The sequence below is a fragment of the Eutrigla gurnardus genome (assembly GCF_963514095.1).
Source record: "Eutrigla gurnardus genome assembly, chromosome: 13".
NCBI lineage: Eukaryota > Metazoa > Chordata > Actinopteri > Perciformes > Triglidae > Eutrigla > Eutrigla gurnardus.
In genome coordinates this window covers 8,298,053-8,318,231 of record NC_139936.1, presented here as the reverse complement: position 1 = coordinate 8,318,231, position 20,179 = coordinate 8,298,053, and the positions used below count along the sequence as shown (strand labels likewise).

Below are 20,179 nucleotides of genomic sequence, written 5' to 3'. Positions count from 1 at the left end.
ATGGACAGTTATGAGAATGGTTCAAATGAATAGAACATCCTACACAAAAAAAAGGCAAAACAATGACTGCTAGATATTCTCCTAACAGAATTTGAAGTTCTGATTTAACTTTTTTTTTTATATATATATTTAAAGGCTATATTGCAAACAAATTTGTAATTTGAAATACAAGAAAACGGACAACCGGCCTCTAGGTGGCAGTATGTCACAGTAATTGTACGATAAGCACTGGTGAAACAACTGTAGAAAGAGAGTCATGTCACGTGACCAGCGTGCCAGCGTGCTCCAGAAGTGAGCACAGTGAGGTTAATACAATGATGTTGTCCTTTGAAGACCTGATGACAAGTCTACAAGACTGTGTGATCACCGAGGATCAAGCACCTGGCAATGTCAACCAAACACTCAGGCTCTTTATTGATAAACTGTCTGAATCCTCCAGGTTGGTACCTGTAAGCTCAGCATGTTTGATCACATTTCCCACATAAAGCTGTGATAATGACTGAATGATCATGCTTGCGTTGACAGGAGTAATGGGAAAAGATGTAAGGAGCGCTGTTTGGAGGAGGCCCTCCAGCTGCTGAGACGCATTTCAGAGGCTCAGCTTCCTGTTTTAGAGGAGAGTCGTCTCCTGCTTCTTGTCAGACTCCTCATTTCCATGCAGCTACAGATGGCCAACATCTCCAACGCCTGTCGTAAAGTGGACCAGGTCAGGCTTATATTGTGGCTATTTACAATACAATGCTTTAAAACCAAATGAATCTCATTGAAACCTCCTTTTTGCTTCACAGATGTTGCAACATTTGGGAAAAGTGGACCACCAATTGGTTTTTAGAGAAACCCATCGCTGCTTGCAATCCATAGTCGACACTGACCAGGTCCAGACCTCTCACTTTTGTCATATGTTTTCATAAAAAGGCACTGACAATAACTCTTACCTCATCTTCTTTTCAGGTGTTGTCTTATGAGGATCTGCAGAGAGGTTGGTGCAGACTAAAGATGATGTGTTATTACCATGTCAGTAATTATATATGTACATTTTTAATCAACTTTTTCAACTTCTTTTGTAGCCTGTATGTTCCTGGAGGATAGCACGGTCGGCCGCGAGGTGTGGCGAGAGTCATTCCGGTCTTTGCTGACCAAAGTGTCCGAGTTATTCCTGGTTGTCCTGCAACAAGAATCCCTGAGAGACGGACCGCTGTGTTACTTGGCCGTCAAGGTACACGGAGAGCAGGGTGCTTCATCATTCACTTCCTGTGTAATCTCTGTTACTGGACCTGACAACTGTGATCTCTCCAGGTGTGTTTGCAAATATTCCAGCTGTTGTCCAATGAAGTGGCTCCTCTGGTGTGGACCAATGAGCACAGGGGCCCAACAGTGCAGAAGATCCTCCAGGCTCTTATGGAAATACTACTCGGACAGGTTTCTTATTAATTCATCTGTTCGGGGTCACTTATTCAAAAGATAAGATACCTTTTCAGGTGTTGCCTCGGTTTCGTCTCACCAGTCAGGGCGTCTTGTCTTGCAGTGCTGCAACAGGGACACTCGTCTCTTGGCAGGCACCGCCGTGGCCATGCTGATCAACTCTGCATCAGAGAGCAGGGCTGGAGAAGCTGCTGCCTGGAGTCTGCTGCAGGTCTCTCGCTTAGGTAGGTAACCACCAAAGCTGCGGAACAAATAGAACGGGCATGGCAAATTTGGGAATCTGACCCAGATATGTGCCAGTGTGGGTACAAAGGTAAAAAGATGTGGTTGTGTCTCATTTGTTTCTCCATTGAACTACATCCAAAAAAAGCATAAAAGCTACACATTCTACTGCTAGTATGAGTGTAAAGAGTGAGTATGAATGCCTAGAGATTCCTGACAGAATAACTGTTACTCCGGTTATTTCTCAGAGCCCTGGCTGCTGACTGTTGGTGCTCTCCAGGTAGAGTGCTGTCCTACGGGGAAGGACGGAGTGGACAGACTGGCTGTGAGCAGAGGCCTCCTGACCTGCTCTCCACCTCACATCCTGCTCAGTTCACATGCAGATGCCACAGAAGTAAATGGAGTAAAAGCTCAGGTTAAAAAAAAAAAAGTTTTCCTTTTGGTGTTTTCATGACCAAATCCATCACACCTTTCTTTACAGATGTGTTTACTGCTGGACGGTTTGTTTCCTCTGGTCTGTGCTTTGTGTGAGGAGAAGCTGGAGTGTCACTACTTTGCCTTTGAAGGTGAGTAATTCCCAGGTTCTGCATTCATATGTTGCTGAAACAGACTTATCATCCGTTCACATATGACATGTTGTCGCAGCATTGACACTGTGGCTGAGGAGAGTTAAAGAGTGCCTGGCCGATATCTGGAAGATGACGGGCATTCGCCTTCTGCCTGACAACAGCAGCCTGCAGCAGAAGCTCATTCACATTATCTGGACCAATGCAGAAAGCCCAGTGAGTCCAATTAACATTCTATTTTACAAAACATATAAATGTATAGTAATTTACCATAGTAACACCTGACGTCTGTCTTCCTTCGCAGGTGGAAGGCGTGTCAGATTTTGTGCGTAGTGCCTTTTGTCTCCTGCTGGACCTCTACGAGATGGACTGTGAGCAGTTTGGTGACACAAAGAAGACTCTATATTTCACTCTCCTTCAGCGAACAATCAAGCTGCCGTGGGAAGCCAAAGCCAAATACCCCCGCCTGTGTGCCCTGCTGCCATATCTGGGTACTGCCACGGTGAGGATTCCGGGTTATTACAGTGTTAATAACGTTAGAATGTTGTGCTCGTGATGACGTGACATCTTTTTTTTTCTTTATCTATCAGGTGCTCGATCAATATGCTGAAATACACAATCATCTCCTGAAGTGTTTGTCGACCAATCACTTGTACCCATCTGGATCGGAGCTCTACAAGTGTCTGATCCAGCAGCAGAGGAGAGAGCTATGTGACGCCTCCATCTCCGAGCTGGATCTGGCCCATGAGTGGGCGAGGCGTTGGGGGCCCTTCCTTCACGAGGCGCTGACGTCTGATGTGACTCTTCTACAGAACAGCAGCTTAACGCACTTATTACCCTGCACCTTTCAAGTCTTCCCCTCTTCTGTGGATCCTCTGCTGGCCTCTCTGGACCCATTCGACCCGGCCCACCTCCACGCCTGGGCCTGCATCGTGAGCTCCTATCGAGGCATAGCCGGAGGCTCTCCTTGGGATCTGCAGGGCTCCTCCACCCGCGAAACCCTCCAGCTAGCTCTCGGATCTGCAGATGACAAAGTCCGTCTCGCTGCCCTCAACGTCCTCTGCTGCAGCCCGAAGACCAAAGACACTCCGACCACGGAGGAGATGTCAATAATGAGGGCGTTTATTCCTCAGAACTTAAACTGCGAGTCGTCGCCTTTCCGTCAACATCTTCAGGCTGCGGTGAAGAGGTTTCTGGTCCGTATCAGAGACGGTTGCTTGGCACACGTCAGAGGACAGAAAGGAAAAAAGAAAGGTGAAGCCGGCCACTCAGAGAGGACACAGGACTTACTGGAGCATGGAATAGGTGAGATAACTGCTGCCGCTATTCCTAAAAAAGGTATAGATCTCTACATTACAAGTCATATCAGGAAACAGTCAACAGAGAAAGGCACTTTCCATTCAGCCTAATATTATCTACCTTTACTTTGTGCACTTCAATACCTTGTTTCATATCGTGTAGGGTTCGTTGAATGGTTGGGTCAGCTTCCATACGGCTACCTGGCACCAGGTCACAGTTTTCAGAGGAAGAAGACCGTGTTGCTGTTGCTGTCGGCGGTGCTGGAGACCTGCACGGACACCTGGAGCCCCGACAAGAAGAAGGGACAACCTCCAGGTACGTTTGGAAAACAAACCTGGAGTTCCCGTGAATTGTGACTTTTTATATTGTTTTGGCTTGAACTTTAAATGAGCTTTGTGAAATCCATTTTTGCAGCGAGCATGGGCTCTCTTATTACCTGTGCCAGACTAAGAGGACAGTGGGATTTTGTCTCCAGGACAAAACAGCTGGTCCTCATCAGCTGTTTAGAAGATTCTACAAATGAGGTAGAGCTTTTATAGAAATCAAAGAGTTGAAGAATATTTTTAGAGAATGGATGAATGTTTTTTTCTTCTTCTTACAGATTCGGGAGCTCTCAGCCGCGTTGTTGTTGAGGTTTTTCCCACCCAGTTTTCCCGATGACATCGCTGCAGTGCTGCTCACGCGAACCAAACAACTTCTGTGCAGTCCTCGGGTGCAGGAGGCTCAGATGGGAGCGCTGATGATGAAGGTCCTCCTCCAGAAGTAAGCCCTGCCTCCTACATACCCTCATACAGATGTATGCCTGCTTTAGATGCAACGGGTAATCAGTTCTATTTGTAGATCACAAGACCAGCCTGAGGGCGGTGGAAGTTACCCCAAGGCCTCCTGCATGGTCAAGTTTCTGGTGAAGGAGCTAGAGGAGCATTATCTGACAGCCAAGGCCGACCTGATGCTTGCTGCCAGAACCAAGCCAATACATGGTGAGTCTCAAGAGCCACATCTCCCATAAATCAGATTTAGCCCAAGAAACGTCGATCAGTTCTATAAATCCTGCCATGAATCATGTTCCAGGTGTACTAAATGCCCTCCAGAGGTGTTTGCTTGAGGGAACCAACAGTATATGTGACACACTTGAGCACAGTCTGACCGTTGAGCTGCTGGTCCTGCTGGAGAAGACGTCTCTGCTGCTGCTGGGGGTTCTGTATGGAGACCAGGATGCTTGTGCCACAGAGAAGGGTATTGGAGCGATCTGCAGAAACAAGACGGATTTGGGGATGAAGTACACTCCTTCAGATTTACCTCATTTTTTTTTATCACTCTTCCATCTTAGATGCACCTCCTTCTTTTTGTGATATGGGAAATGCCATCAACTCTCTAATAGCCCAAGAGACTGGAGGAGGCCACGGAGATGGAGAGGAGTGTGTCCTGCTGTCTGAGGAGCACAGCCTCGTCCTCACCTGCTGCTGGGTCTCCCTCAAGGTAAAGCAGAATGTAACTGGATAAACATTTTAGCTAAGCATGTGTACCTTTTCCTCAAAATGACTTGCTTTCATGTTTCCAGGAAATTGGAATCTTTTTAGGTTCTCTGGTGGAGAAACTTCTCACTGAATCCAAACCCAGCCTTCTAACAAAAGAGGATCTAACGAGAGCGTCGACTGCGTTCAAGAATATTTTTCTCAAATGCCGTCACTGGGTGAGTTCTATGAATCCATTCGGAGGCATGCGGTTTCTAAATCACCTCAACATAAAATGTGTTTGTAAAAAAAAAGGCATTTCTCTCCACTAGGGGGCAGTAGAGGGGTGTTGTGCAGGCTTCACCAAGTTCTGTGCCTCTCTGTTGAGCAGCGATGATCCAGACCTGAGAGATATCCCGGCCCACATGCTGAAACAAGTGAGTGGTGATGCATGCTGGTATGTGGTTTCCATCAGGGAATGACGACGCCAGACTGCTGGCCACTAGACATACTTCCTGTCTCTTTACAGGGATTGCAGGTTGTGGGCTCCCCTCGATCCACCTCAGTGACCCGGCGGGCTGCAGGGTTGCCGATGCTCATCCTGTGCGTCGTGTCTGCAGAGGACGCCAGTAAAGCAAGACCACTGTTATCCCAAAGTATGCAAACCTTACTGGAGACAGCCGAAACACCTCTACCTGAGAACTGGGACCAAACGCTGGACCTGCCTCAGGTGTGTCGACGCGGCAGCAAGAGTGAGGATAGATTTTTTTTTAAAACCACAAAGACAGATGTGGTCAAGTTATTGTCTTTTCTCTTACAGGTGTGTGCGGTTCACACTCTACAGGCACTGGTTCGTGGTTCTGGTCTGGGAAAGGCGGTCCTTCAGTTTGCTCCTGCTGTAGCCATCTTATCACTCACTCTGCTCAGTTCTGCCTGCTGGGCCATGAGGAACGCTGCGCTGCAACTTTACAGTGAGACACAATGACGTGCTGGAACCAGTGATTTAAACAATTGGTCAATTATGAAAATAGTTCATTAATCAAACATTTGTTCAGCTCAAAACATACCCCTGATACTAGTTATTATGTGTGTTTCCAGGTTCTCTGTGCTCACGGATGCTCGGCCAGCGGCCCAGCAGTGAGGAGGGTGGCCCCACCCAGCACGGCTTGTCCCCCTTGGCCTTCTTCTTCCACTACCCTGCGCTCCAGCCCTTCCTCCTTGGCGAGCTGAGGGGGGCGGCTCAAGACCTCCAGGGTCCACCTAATGAGGCCAAGCTTCACCTCCAACCCTCGCTCTTCCCAATCCTCACGCTGTTAGCCCAACTCCAGCCTGGAGTCCACGACTCGACAGAGTGATTACTGTTTTCATTCCACATTTGTAGTGTGTATCTCTCAAAATGTTCGCGAGCATTGTATAGTATGTTTAAACAATGCAGTGGGGAAGAAGGACATAGTTGTGTGTCTATGAATCTCCATACTGAACGTCATTTAATTCACTGAATGTCTTCTCCCGACTTCTCAAACCAGAACTTTGTCAGACTTCCTGCCTCCTTTGCTCCAGCTGTCTGCCAGTCCCGTTTACAGTGTGAGAGTGATGGCCTCGAAGGCGTTGGTTGCCATGACTCCCCCCTCGGAGTACATGAACATCCTCACCAAGTTGACGGCTCAACTGCCCAGAGCACAGGAGCGCTGCTGTCACAACCGGCTCCACGGACAGCTGCTGCAGATCAAAGCTATACTAGAGCGAGCCCTCTGCTCAGTCAGGTGAGACGACAAGGAGCCGTTTACTCACCAGACACTTTCAGGCTTTCTGGAGGTCGGCTGTATTCATCCATCAGGCACGCTCTTTGAAATCCTGCACCCTTTCTCTTCCCAGTGCCCCCTCAGCTGACCTGTGTGAGGTGCTGAGCAGGATGGAAGCCTCCATGTGGCTGGTGACTGAAGCTCAACGCTGCCCCCTAGTGAGAGCGGCCTACCTCGGAGTGGCAGACGCCCTGAGAAGACTCTGCTGCGAGACCCACCTGACAAAACTCGGTGACACGCTCATGCATGACCTCCAAACTCCTCAACAAGAGCTACAGGTGCTTAATGTTTAGCCATTTTAGCCTTCTAACTTTGGCTGAAAATACAACATAGGTGTAGGATTCCAATACGTTTTCAGGGGCTTTTAACCCACAACGCTACCAGGAGGCCCCAACAGATTGTTGTTCTCATGCTTTATCTGTGTCACCTCCACAGGTCGGGTTGTCAGCCTTCCATCAACAAGCCATCCACTTTCTATGTGCAGATCAGAAGTGGGCACGTCGAATCTGGGCCAACTTCTCTGCAGTGGGCCCTGATCTGAGGCTCTCGTTGGTGACGTGGGTGGTGGATGGGCTGGGTTCCCAGCAAAACAGCTTGAAAGAGGAGATCCAGAAGGCGTTGCAGGTGAGACGTGATCTGCTCCGGCGAGTTCAGCTTAAAGAAAACAACCTTCCCTGAAACCTGTCCGACAGCTTTCAGTTTAATGAGCCTTCCTACAGCACAATGTGAGGAAATTGTGTAAGCTTTAATACAATACCGTCTGAAATCTGGTTCGAGATTACTTTTCCCTCTCTGATATAAGAAAGGGTGTGTCTACAAGCTTTTATTATGTTGGTCATTTAGATAAACTCCCCAGCATGTTACATTACCGAGACCACCCAGTTTACCCTTCCCATGCATATCCTGTGTGGTGTTTAATCCACTCTTTTTAAGATATGCCTGATAAGAAGGGCTACGGCCTGTCTACATACAGTGGGTACAGGTTGGGGCTACTGTTAATGTGGCCAAGTTGTTTTGCTTTCATTTATGATGTCATGTGATTTAATGTATCTGATTTTAGTTTTACTTTAATAATGCTAAATATTAAATAGTTAGTGATTTATTAAGGAAACCACTGATAGTCCAAGTATTGTCCTCACATTGATGTTTATATTTGCAGAAAAAGATGATTCTTTGTTGAAAACATATCTAATTCTACATCTCTTGTATGATGCCTTGTTGTACCTGGTTGGCATAAAAAGAAGATTGATCTGATTTGACAAATAGATTAAAAGGACTTTATCAATCCTCTCTATTCCCAGTCAAACCTGAAGGAGGCACTGTTGAGCCACAGTGTGGAGTACCGCAGGACCTATCTAGCAGCGCTGGTCGCAGTGATGGTCGGAGGCGATTCTACTTTACCCCAACATCTTCCTCAGTCGGCCCCACTGGAGGAGCCACTTCTACGTGAGTGTCTGGATCTGTTACTCGGGGACCTTGAGGACCAGCGAGGAGGCCCAGAGTTTCTGTCCCAGGCTCTGTATGCTGCTAGTCTGCTGCTTTCACAGTCTCCAGACTCCAGGTTTTTACACATGTTCTGGCTTGTTTTACTTCAGGGTAGAGTCACATACTGTACAGGAACACTAGCACCTGCAGCTCTGACTTTCTTCTCATCTTTGTGTAAATCAGCGTGAAGATATCCGTGTTCCAGCGCTGGTGTAGCGTCTTGGAAAGCCACCGATCCCCAGACGCACCTGAGGTGCTCAGAATGGCGTGTGCTGAGGCTCTGTGTGTTGCTGGAGTTCCTCTTGTGATCCACAGCGCTCTGCCTGCCATCATGATCAGGTGTGAAGGAAATCAACTAGCGTCGTCCATCAAATGATCCTCTCTGATGAACAGAAATGAGAAATGTCAAATCTTTCTGGTTTAGGTCCATCAACACAGGCCTCTACTTGCTGCAGGACCAAAACCAGCAGGTGAGAATGAAGGCGGCCTGTTTTACTTCCATGCTGCACCATGCGAGAAAAGGAGAACGCTGGAGGAGCATCTACCTCATGCAGGTCAACCAGGCTCTGCCTCTCCTACTGGACCTGCTGGTGGAGCAATGCTGGGATGCTCCTGGCACACTGGAGGTGCTGCTGTGTCACCTGCCCCAGCCTGACCTCAGATCTGTGCTGAGACAGGCCTCAGAGACCGGGTACGTTACCTCACTGAATCAATGCACTTGTCCAAATAGAGCAGCCTTGATTCATTGTTCCTTAACTGTTGTTATCGCTCTCATTCAGGTGTTCCACTCTGTACGAGCAGGATGAGGCCAATGTGTTTGCAGAGCCCTCTGTCATGTCTGCACACATGCTGCCGTACCTGCTGCAGATGGCTGACAAATCCCATGAATCCTCTGCTGTGTCGCAGAGCCTGAGTGCATGGGCAGAGGAGAGTGTTGCACAGGTGCTAGACAGCCTGGCTGTCTGCAAAGAGCTCCAGACAGGTACCACGTCAGCATGGATACGAGAATGTGTTGCATTTTCATAATCGCCTGTGTTACAATGCGCTCATTTATTCTCTCTAGGCGAGACCCCGGCCTGGCTGGCTCTCCTCATGGACCCCCGATTCCACCACACCCTGTGTGGCCTGTTCACCCGGGCTGCCTTTCTCCTCCGGCTGTTGAAAACATCGGATGGCGTGCGACATCTTTGTGATCCTTCAGCATTGCACATGAGTTTACAGGAAGTCTGTGGCCTGCTCAGCCAGAACGGTGTGCACTTTCCCTTTAATGTAACAGCTGCTGAGCTGCCGCGATGACGGAACATGGGGCTTTTTCTGTTCAAGCCGATGATGATGATGACTGAAAGTACCTGAAAGTACCTGTGAACATTTCTTAAGACTGGGTATCTACATGTGCAGCCGTCGTCTTGAATGTGTAGTGCAACTGCTGATGCTGCAGTAAACCAGCACTAAGTTATATAAGAGCTCAGTGGTTGCAGTCGGGGAAGAGACCCACCAGGCATCAAGTTCCTCATAAGCTCTAGAATTATGTATTTGCTACAATATTAAATAAAACGTTTTTTTAATGCAGAGGTACAGCCACCAGAACAGGCCCAGGTCTTTCCTTCCCATCACCATCACCGCAAAGCAACATGCGTCTCCTCCTGCCTCGTCTCCGCGGCAACAGTAGCAGCACTCAAACCGATGCAGCGCTGTAATGCGATAGTGTCTGGAGAAGCGGGCCGCTCGGTGCCCAGTGGGGGAATATAATGTATGTTTTGATGTTCCATTAGGGATGTTCCGCCTGGATAAGTGTCCATTTTCCAACCACAGGGGGGGCTGAAGGTGATTGAGTGGAGCTGATAGAGAGCTGTCGGTTGCCCCGCAACAGACCACACACTCAAGCAGTCTTACATCACCAGATAGCCCACTGCTTTTGTTTGAGCTGGTTGACTCCCAGCATTCAGCAAACACGATATGACTATTGTACATGCTATGGTTGGACAAATGCACGTGGGATATACATAATATTGTCAGAGGTGATCCTATTCTCAACCAAGTAACGTTAACTTCTATTTCAGTTCAGGTTTCCATTGTGTTTGAATGAAGCATTGTGCTTGTGAGCATCTACATTACGCAACAGCCATGACATCAAGCTTGTGTTGATGATTCATACATAAAGACGTTCATGCAATGCGTTTCTGGACGACAAGCAGCTGGTGTGCAGAGCTCTGTGGGAGGAACACAGGAAGCTACAGGTGGTTCTCCTCATGCTCCTGACGCAGACTACGAGCCCATACTAGATCATGATAATGATGACGTCAAACCTTGGATCTTCTTATCAAGAAGTTGCTTTGGTGGGAGTGTGTCATCCGGGACCCGGATGCTGCGTCACGCCCACTTCACGTGTTTTCCATTGTTATTATAAGTGTCTGACAGCATCGTGGAAAGAAATAACAGTTTTTTACCTTTCGCATGATCCAGGTGTAGATGTGACGTCAGAACATCGGGCAGCAACAGGTCCCACTCCCTCCGTGGTGTTGTTCCTCTGTGGGCCTCACAGCCGGGTCACAGCACCCACGGGGACGCTACGAGCTCACCCATCCGGGTATTCTGGCTCAAATACACACGGGCACCCATTGGATTTAAATACCTTGTCCACATTGTCCCAATCATCTCAATGTGCATTAATAACAGGCATGCATGGTGTCGTTAAACACAAAACTTTACCTGATCGGCATGTCTTCCGGGCCCCGCAACACGTCACCTCGCGAGATTTCACAACGAGACAATAATGTCAGTAGGGATAGGCGATACTGGGCCAGAATTTTCGATGTCGATACCGATACTTATTATAAATAATAAATGATGTTATGTCATGCAGGGGAAAGAAGGGTCTGTGAATGCATCATCAATAAGCCAATACATCAATAATCAGAATGCATTTGCTAACCGCTTAATGATTTACCAAACGATCATTGAAGCTGAGTGGAAGAACTACCAACCAGTCAGACACAAAAACATGGGGAATAGGGTTCAGGTTGAAATATACCGAAGTTGCCCTTCACCTGAACCCTTAATGGCACCATGATGCATTTATTGATCAGTTTGCTACTGATCACAGTATCAGTCAATATGCCTGGAGACATGATTTTAATGAAAATACCTAAATCTCATCAGAATCGGCTAAAACAATGTGTGCAAACTTGAAAACACAGTGTGAGAGTTTAAAAGCAAGGTTGGGAATTTTCCTGAAGACAAGACTGGAAAATGACCACGAAGAAGACTCTTTGAATGGTAACTGAGAGTTTCTTGGGTCATAAGGTTATGTCCTGCTAATTAAATGATTAACGAACTAGGGCGCCAAGGAATAAGGTCAGCAGGTACAGCCACTTGTATGTAAATATGAGCACCGATTGGAGCAGGAAGAAGTGTTTTTCCACCGTCGCATCACAAGAAGCAAGTGGTTTCAATTCAATTCTGAAAAAATAAAAATAAATGATTATAAGTTTGTTGCCTGAAGGCAATCTAGAGGGTTAATAATGACAGTTTTTATTTGTTTTATCATAACTGTTTTCTTCCATAAGTATTAGTTGGCTCATATGGCTTCACCCTTTAACGGTGTAGCACTTGTGGTTTCACCCAGTGCATGATGGGAGAGGCTCCTGCCCCCGTAACCCTGAATGAGCAGAGTGTGATGGGGTGCCAGACAGATGCTTTGTGTTTGCTCTAGTAATTGCCCGAAAAAGCGTCTATTTGAAACGTGGCTTTGTGAACATGGACGGACTCAGGCATTGGCTGCCCTCTTTACCAGTCAGCCAACAACAACAACACGGGGGCCTCTCCGCTGTGAGCATGCAGAAGTGCACCGGCACATGCAGGAACATACTATTTGCAGCTGTCCTTTATCGGCCTCTGTAGGGTTGCCTTCTTCTGAGCAGCGGAAAAACAGGCCTCCTGCGTTGGAGAGGAAGCCTGGGAAACAGGACGGTTGGGTTTGGACACCAAGCACTCCGACTCTGCATCGAAAAGCAGAGCAGTTATTTATAGACAAACGTTGAAAAATTGAATACATGTGGGAAATGATTGTGGGACAGGGAGAAGGAAAGAGGATGGATTATAGAAGTAACCATGAAGAAATGCTGCTTAAACAGAAATTAACAGTTTTGACAATGTGTTTATTCTCACAAGGGCTGCATGTCAGGATACAAGTTGCCAGACTGTTTTGTAGCTGCTGCCTTTTCTGTGTGTGTGTGTGTGTGTGTGTGTGTGTGTGTGTGTGTGTGTGTGTGTGTGTGTGTGTGCGTGTGTGAACCTGGTGAGGCTTTAGGACCGTGAGGTTCGTGCTGCAGACCAGACTGCAGCTCCTCCTCCCCAGAAGGCTGTTTACCAAGAAATCTGAGCTCTTCTGACAAAAACAAGGGCTGGGACTCCGGCGAGAGGAGCAGTTTGTAGATGCGAATCTAGCATAGGCTCTTCGTCCATTTTAAACATTTTCTCCATGTTGTTTTTCTAAGAGAAAAAAAAAGGCACAGTCGCGCACCATGTCGACGGTGAAGTCAGCCCGTCAGCTCTGCAGGATGTTGTTCTCCTTGCACGCCGTTTTGCTGAGCGTGGCCATGGTGGAGAGCAGCGCTGCACATGGACAGGAAAAAGGTAAAGACGTACATTAAGGACTATTTTTATGTGTTTTATTAGTCATTTCTTGTAATAACTGTATACAGTGTAGCCTGATCTACTTCAAATCCGCATCCATAATAATAATAATCATCATAATGTATCATTCTTTTTGATTGCACAATAACTTACTTTGTTGTGTTCACGTGTTATATTGTTGTTATTCTCAGAGTGCATGAGATCCAACGGCGTGACGTACAGAGGGGAAGCCCAGAACTCCTCCTCGGGTCTGGCCTGTCTAAACTGGACCAACACCAGTAGAGACTATGATGTCGAAAAATATCCTGATTCGCAGACAGGTAAACAACTTGTATAGATGTGTGTTGAAATGTCAGGTCAGTGAACGCCTCATTAAAGGAATCATTCCATTGTCTGAGACTGAACAATGATCCTGCTGTTGAAAGGCACAACAGTTTCCTGAGAGAACAACAAACAAACACCTGTGTTGAGATGTTGATGCGGTGTACTTATACAGTTTGCCTCAGGATCTTACAAACACAGAGGAATAAACACAGGAGGTATTATGTAGATGTTCTGTTTACAGCCACTGAATTATAGGTTGATGGTGATAAATGCCTTCTGTTATACATCAGCTGCCATTTCCTATTTGTGCTCAGGGCAGCCTGTTCGTCGTGGTGTGATGAAGTAGTGTTAATGATTAATGGATCCAGTGGTTTACAGACGGACAGAGACGGGCCGATGTTTCCAGGAGGCATCAGTAACAGACGTGTGCTGTTTTTATCATTCTTCCTGTAGATGTGGGAGATCACAACTACTGCCGAAATCCCGACGCCGCCGAGAGACCTTGGTGCTACATTGCTGGCCCAGATGGGACAGTCCAGAGACAATTCTGCGCAGTTGACCCATGCAAAGGTAAGTGAACGCTGTACACAACCACAATTCATGGCCGTTTGGATAGCACAACACTAAAACACGCGCATTAAACAACAGACTGTGCTCTCTTGATGCTGCCAGCAAATACTTTATCTTCCCTACAAAGCTCCTGCTATTTTTAAGAATTGGGTTATGCTTGGGGGAAATAATGATGTGAATATTTTTGCAGATATGCAAATGTTCCAATTAGTCAACACACCAAAACAAAAAGATGAGGATGCAGTCAAATTGGAAACTTTTATGGGTCAACAAAAAAGTTTTTCAAACTTTTTTTTTTACTTTACATCCGCGTTCCCATGCAGGATTAGTTGTTCAGCCAACTGAAGCTTTGTTGGCTGAACAACTAATGTGAGAAGTTTTGTCTACTTTGCTCTTTGTTTCCTCCTCGTCTCCGAGGCCAAACCAAGTCACACAATAACAGCGTGCTGCAAATCACAAAAGTTCAGTTTGCGGAAAGCTGTTGACCCCGCCCTAAACCATAGCTCATTGGCAGAGAGGAGATCTTTGCTTAGAGACAGCAGCTAATTGGCCGCTTCGATATATGGCTCCATGCCTGTAACTCCTGAGTTCATAAACAACAACCACCGTGGAGGAAATGGAAGAGATTTAAAGAGCAGATGTTGACATCTGCGAGCTTCCTGTCACGTGATGAAGTCAAGCATGCAGAGCCTGTTTGAGTCCGCCACACATGAGAGAGAAAAACAATGCGTTTACCTCCGGCTGCCTTTTACGCTCTCACTTCACGAGAGCAGCGTCACGGCTTTCGTCCTGCTGGTTAGGAGCTTTTCTGTGTTAGTGGAACTGTGTTGAACCAGCAGTAATTGGTAACCACATGGTCCAGATGATGCACCAGTTAGTCTCTCCACACACTATATTATTAGTACCAGTAAATCTTATTATGTGATAAAGCAACATTTCCTGGAAAATCAATTGCTGAACTGTTTTATCCTCACAGACTCAACCTTTCAGGCTAACTCACCAAATTCAGGAACTCACTGATGAGAGGAGCTTTGTCACATTCCATAAATGAAATTAAATCCCAGCAATGAAGCAGCTGATTTCTGATACAACCTAACAAAGATCTAATGCAACAGGAGATATTGAAGTTACTTTGCTCCAACTCTGTGTGGTAAAAGTTCAAAGTTAAGAGTCAGAACATCCCCAATTAAAACTCGTATTGTCTGTGTCTGTAGAAGAAGCCTCTGTGGTACCAGGAGACGCCGACCCCCTCAAGCCAGCAGGAAGCGTTCCCCCCACAGAGAGCTTTGAGCCGGCCAAGTCAGGAGCTTCTCAGGGAGGAGTCGCTGCAGTGCAGCCGGTGATGGGAATCAGCCAGCGAGTACGCACGACACCCAAAAAGAAGAAGGACCTCGGCACCACCGGTGTGTTATTATTACTCTGAAAACATATCTCACTATTTGAATTCATGTTGTAATTAATGCATTGCTACATGAACATAATATCTCTGTGTTTATACAGTTTTTCACTTTTTATGATTTTTTTTTTAGGTTACGTCATCGGAATCCTCATGATGGCCATTATAATCATTCTGGGAGTGGGCATCACATTTGGCTACTTTTATAAGAGGTCAGTATCTAAAGCACAACAAGATCATCAAGCATTTGGTTCAATCTAAATAGAATTTGAAGAACAGTATTTTTTTCTCTTTGAAGAGGCATTCTTACCTTGTGACAGTTAACTTCTTGTGGCTTCCTGTTCACTTGCACATGTAGCGTTGCACGAGGTATGCCAGTACGATCAGCTACAACACGTGACGCCATGCTCGTTTAATGGGCTCTTTAAATCAGGGCATCAGCTGTTGTTCACATTCCCCAGCCACGCAATCTGTTGTTCTGCTTGGCAGCGATTTAAATGCCTTTATCACACAACAACTGCAGCAGGAGATGAGGTGGAACGCGGCGGGAGAGGAGATGCCTGCAGTCTATTTTAAGCATTATCTTATTTCATAGTCCTGCATGGGGAGAGAGGGTCTGATTTGAATGGAGGAGCACTGCACATTCACTGCGCTTATGCAACGTGCAAAGTGATGCCTCTGATGTTGCGATTCCCTTTGGCACAGCACAGAATGCCCTCACTCTTCTGTGTTTGGCTGTCAATCTGATTAGCGGTGCCCAGGTCTTTGTTTTCTATTTTAGGAGGTGATTATTAATAAAGGAGGAGCAGCGTGTTAGGTCAGAGGGTTTATACATGCCCTCACCGTTCAGTGACATCACCTTCAGTAATGTGATAGGTGTGTGGCAGGAGGCATGGCCAGATTCTTAGAAATCCACTGCCCCTCTACTGGCCCTCTACTGGTCCTCTACTGCCCCTCCACTGGCCCTCTATTGGCCCTCTACTGGCCCTCTACCCCTCCACTGCCCCTCCACTGGCCCTCTACTGCCCCTCCACTGCCCCTCTACTGGCCCTCCACTGGCACTCTACTGCCCCTCCACTGGCCCACTACTGCCCCTCTACTGGTCCTCTACTGCCCGTCTACTGGTCCTCTATTGCCCCTCCACTGGCCCTCTACTGCCCCTCCACTGGCCCTCCACTGCCCCTCTACTGGCCCTCTACTGCCCCTCTACTGCCCCTCCACTGCCCCTCTACTGGCCATCCACTGGCCCTCTACTGGCCCTCAACTGCCCCTCCACTGGCCCTCTACTGCCCCTCTACTGCCCCTCCACTGCCCCTCTACTGGCCCTCTACTGGCCCTCTATTGCCCCTCCACTGGCCCTCTACTGCCCCTCTACTGCCCCTCCACTGCCCCTCTACTGGCCATCCACTGGCCCTCTACTGCCCCTCCACTGGCCCTCTACTGCCCCTCCACTGCCCCTCCACTGCCCCTCTGCTGGCCATCCACTGGCCCTTTACTGCCCCTTTACTGCCCCTTCACTGCCCCTCTACTGGCCATCCACTGGCCCTCAGCAGTGGCTGCAGACTACCATACAACGTAACTGAAGTTGACTCTTTTCACTTCTCCAAAGAGAGTTTAATGCAAGCACAATATTATACTATTCATCCACTGCATACATGCTCTTGACAGACCAGTACAAGCTGGTATACTGACAGAGATCCCACGCAGGCTTCCCTTGGACACACTACAAATAGCACCCTGTCAGCTAAAGCCTGTGCGTGTTGAATCTATGCCATTTGGACGGCCCCAGTGTTAAAAATATACCCTATCAGATTGTGTTTTAACATCTCTTCATGACCATCTGTAATCATCATTTATTTAAAGCATTTTTGAATGAGGGAAATCTGAGGGAAATCTAAAAAAATATTTTGATTTGGATGAGAAGATTAGAACCAATCTCATATCTGTCTGTTAAGGTGTAGCCAGCAGACTGTTAGCTTAGCATTAAGACTGAAAACAAGGGGGAAACAGCTAGCCTGCGAGCTCCAGGATGTTTCTGGTTCCAACCAAGAAATAGTCTGGTACATAACCCCCCCATAAACCGACAAGTTGGTGGAGCTTTGATGTTTGCACAGATTAAACCGATTTCGCACAGAGCCAGGCGAGCTGTCCCCTTTGTTTCCAGCCTTTGTGCTAAGCTAAGCCAGACTCGCTGCTGGCTCTTGCTACGTACTGTTCTAACATAAGTGGTATTAATCTTCTCAACCAATTCTTGGCAAGAAAGCAGAAACGATTCGGCTGACTTTGATATGCATGAAGCTAGAACAAACCACACCCTAGTGTAAAGAATCAGTGGTGGCGAGTTGCAAAATATGCTGAGCTGACGCTTGCAGGTAAGAAATGTTCTGGCTCCAGATCAGTAGAAAGCAGCCCCATGTTGCTCTCCATCACTGAGTTGCCTTGGAGCAGATAAGCTGCTTGCCAGCTCTCTGTTCCCGTTCACCAGCTGTCCCTCGCGTTTGCTGCAGACCTGGCGCTTGTTCTGACAGGCCCTGTTATCTCCATACAGTATGTTATCTGAAGCTCCTTATCATGAATATTTAGCGTTGGCGGCCTCCCCCAAAAATGGCCTTGCACATAGTATCAGCCACATGACTGCTGAAGGCCTCACTTTAGCTCGTACTATGATTATTTAACAGTCAATATTATTTCGATCCCATGACTGCTGTTATGTGAGGAGTCCACGCTGGAATCGATGAGCATAACGAATGGCTGTCGTTTGTGTTTAGGGGTCGGGACTTAAAGAAGCAGCATGAGCAGCGGGTGTATGAGCGCGAGATGCAGAGGATCACCCTGCCCCTGTCGGCGTTCTCCAACCCCACCTGCGAGCTCGTGGACGAGAATACCATCGTGATCACGGCAGAGCACGAGATGACCCCCGTCCAGGAGGGCGTGGAGGGCGGGGACCCTCTCATGGGCCAGCAAGCTGGCACCCCCGGAGCGTGAGGAGCCGCGTCGTCCTCCGACGCAGGACTGTGATACATTTTTGTGGACCAAAACACTTCTTCACATGTTTGTTCGTCTCTTCTGCCTCCCTGATTAACCCTCTGTTTTAAAAGGAGTAGGGGAGTAGTGGTCACTCCAAAGACTGGAATGCTGTGTCCTTTGTGTCCCCTTTCCTTTGGTTGTCTCTACACCGGAGGCACAAACGGGACAAGCCGGGGACACAGTCCTCACAACTAGACACCGTTAAGGTGACTCTGTTGTTAATGAAGCCATGTCATGAAGTCTTTAATAGTCATTTTTTGATACAATCGAAGAAAAAAAGGTCACGTCCCGTTAAATAACAGTATGAATATCTAGCCTAATGGACTAGCCAGTGTTTATAATGGTGAAAAATGAAACAAATTCTTTATAAAGAAACAATGTTTGAAATGGGGGGTTTATAACCGTTTTTTTTTAGTATGTTTCCATGTGGAGAAGATGCTCGCCACAGGATGTTTCATTTCTATTGACCTGTTGGCTGTGTGGAGGGAGACGTGGATAAGGAACTTGTATAAATACCGCTTTGTCTTGGAGACACTGGTGTGTCTAAAAATATCCTCCTCTATGACAGGATGAGGTGAAACAGGCCCACTAAAGGACAAGGAAGCCCTCGTACTCTGCCTTAGCATGATACTTCTGAATGTATTTGCTTATCTTTAGCCCGGATAACCTTCTTCTGTCTCCTTGTACTCGAGTGACGGGCCGATGTGGCTAAAAAGCATGACGGGGCATTCAGGTCGTTGACATGAAAAGAGGACTTGCGCTTTTCTTCCACAGGTTAAGGAGTGACAGGAAATATGCTCTCAGGATGCATGTGAGAGTATATCGTCCTCAGGACAAACAGAACAGAAATCAGGAAAAAGAAAAAGTGTCTTTGCAGAGCAGGACGACGAGTGTGTTGAAGTGCTAAGAAGTCTGGCGATCAGACAGATTTGAGTTGTGCACTTGATGCTTCAGCGTCGAGACAGTGATGGAGTTGAATAGAAACAGTCCAAAGTTTGGTGTTTTTCCGTCGTTCAAAAACATGAGTGCATGCACGTGGTTACCTGCTGTATGTTTGTATTCAGGGGCCATTTTTCTTTTGCATCTTAAAAAGTACAACTACTGATTGAACGAGACATTTTATAGTATACAGAGGACATTAAGTCTGTTACACACGATGCACCGTTTGCTTGTTATCGCGCCTTCACTCCACACGATCTCGTCTTGTGATTATTGCTGGTCAACATTGGTTACTGCTGCTCCATCATTTTAAGTGTCCCATGTGCTGGTTTGTAATTATGACTTTCTTCATAGAAGCAACATGTTCAACATACTGTTTGTTCAGCATTTGAATTTAGTACTTGTATTTGTATGAATGCAGATTTTCACTGCTGAGACTGAAATAAATCATCAAACTCAGACACTATGATGTGACGTTATATGTACATTTAAAGTTATAGAGATAAAACAACATAATAACAGCATCAAAGCTTGGATTTTAAGTGTTATTCAAGGTTTGTTCACAGTAACAACAGCTCCCTCTGTTGGCCATTCTTAAATACACCAGTAACTGGAGTCACCTGAGAAAGTAGGTTCATTAAGATAATAGGGTAAGAAGTACAAGTAGGACAAAGAGATTCACCTTAATTCGATGAGCCACCGCTCTATTCCAAGGTGCGAAAAGAAGCAGATATAAATACCAGTCGATGAGAATTATTTTAAGGGTGTAAGTAATAATGGGTAAAATTAACTATTTAATAGTCATTAAGCTTCTAAGCATTTACTTTAATGTGAAAAGTGTCAACGTGAAGTCTTTAATCTGCTTTTGTCTGATCAAAAAGACAAAGTATTCAAAAATAATACAACAATTGAGCTTTTCAAAATTAGATATCATTAACCAATTAGTTCCCTGACAAATGATTTAGCTTTGATTCTAAATTGTGATGGAAGAGCCGATTCTTAGGACACTTACGGATATGCAAAACATAAGAATGACAA

At 46.7% G+C, this 20,179-nt stretch overlaps 2 protein-coding genes across 2 annotated transcripts; both read left to right on the top strand.

Annotated features, from left to right (window-relative positions):
- The first annotated feature begins 287 nt into the window (after nucleotides 1–287).
- LOC311023485 (tRNA (32-2'-O)-methyltransferase regulator THADA) lies at nucleotides 288–10,233 on the top strand. The gene is made up of 31 exons (XM_084025352.1): nucleotides 288–439; nucleotides 526–706; nucleotides 789–875; nucleotides 952–979; nucleotides 1,068–1,216; nucleotides 1,297–1,419; nucleotides 1,526–1,646; nucleotides 1,893–2,038; nucleotides 2,126–2,210; nucleotides 2,290–2,426; nucleotides 2,515–2,712; nucleotides 2,801–3,515; nucleotides 3,672–3,824; nucleotides 3,924–4,033; nucleotides 4,111–4,271; nucleotides 4,350–4,489; nucleotides 4,581–4,745; nucleotides 4,840–4,988; nucleotides 5,071–5,202; nucleotides 5,296–5,400; nucleotides 5,493–5,693; nucleotides 5,784–5,934; nucleotides 6,062–6,314; nucleotides 6,490–6,726; nucleotides 6,839–7,043; nucleotides 7,201–7,389; nucleotides 8,067–8,326; nucleotides 8,434–8,589; nucleotides 8,675–8,941; nucleotides 9,030–9,232; nucleotides 9,314–10,233. The coding sequence occupies exons 1-31, from the start codon at nucleotides 315–317 to the stop codon at nucleotides 9,544–9,546; spliced, it is 5,565 nt and encodes a 1,854-aa protein (XP_083881478.1). The 5' UTR covers nucleotides 288–314; the 3' UTR covers nucleotides 9,547–10,233.
- Nucleotides 10,234–12,622: 2,389 nt separating this feature from the next.
- pik3ip1 (phosphoinositide-3-kinase interacting protein 1) lies at nucleotides 12,623–19,209 on the top strand. The gene is made up of 6 exons (XM_084024535.1): nucleotides 12,623–12,885; nucleotides 13,077–13,205; nucleotides 13,663–13,779; nucleotides 14,994–15,182; nucleotides 15,309–15,387; nucleotides 17,944–19,209. The coding sequence occupies exons 1-6, from the start codon at nucleotides 12,774–12,776 to the stop codon at nucleotides 18,158–18,160; spliced, it is 843 nt and encodes a 280-aa protein (XP_083880661.1). The 5' UTR covers nucleotides 12,623–12,773; the 3' UTR covers nucleotides 18,161–19,209.
- Nucleotides 19,210–20,179: the final 970 nt, after the last annotated feature.

Coding starts and splice junctions, on each gene's coding strand:
- LOC311023485 (XM_084025352.1), top strand. CDS start 315: ATGATGTTGTCCTTTGAAGACCTGATGACAAGTCTACAAGACTGTGTG. Junction 2,039..2,125: donor CACATGCAGATGCCACAGAA/GTAAATGGAGTA, acceptor CTTTCTTTACAG/ATGTGTTTACTGCTGGACGG. Junction 4,272..4,349: donor ATGAAGGTCCTCCTCCAGAA/GTAAGCCCTGCC, acceptor TTCTATTTGTAG/ATCACAAGACCAGCCTGAGG.
- pik3ip1 (XM_084024535.1), top strand. CDS start 12,774: ATGTCGACGGTGAAGTCAGCCCGTCAGCTCTGCAGGATGTTGTTCTCC. Junction 13,206..13,662: donor ATATCCTGATTCGCAGACAG/GTAAACAACTTG, acceptor TTCTTCCTGTAG/ATGTGGGAGATCACAACTAC. Junction 15,183..15,308: donor GAAGGACCTCGGCACCACCG/GTGTGTTATTAT, acceptor TTTTTTTTTTAG/GTTACGTCATCGGAATCCTC.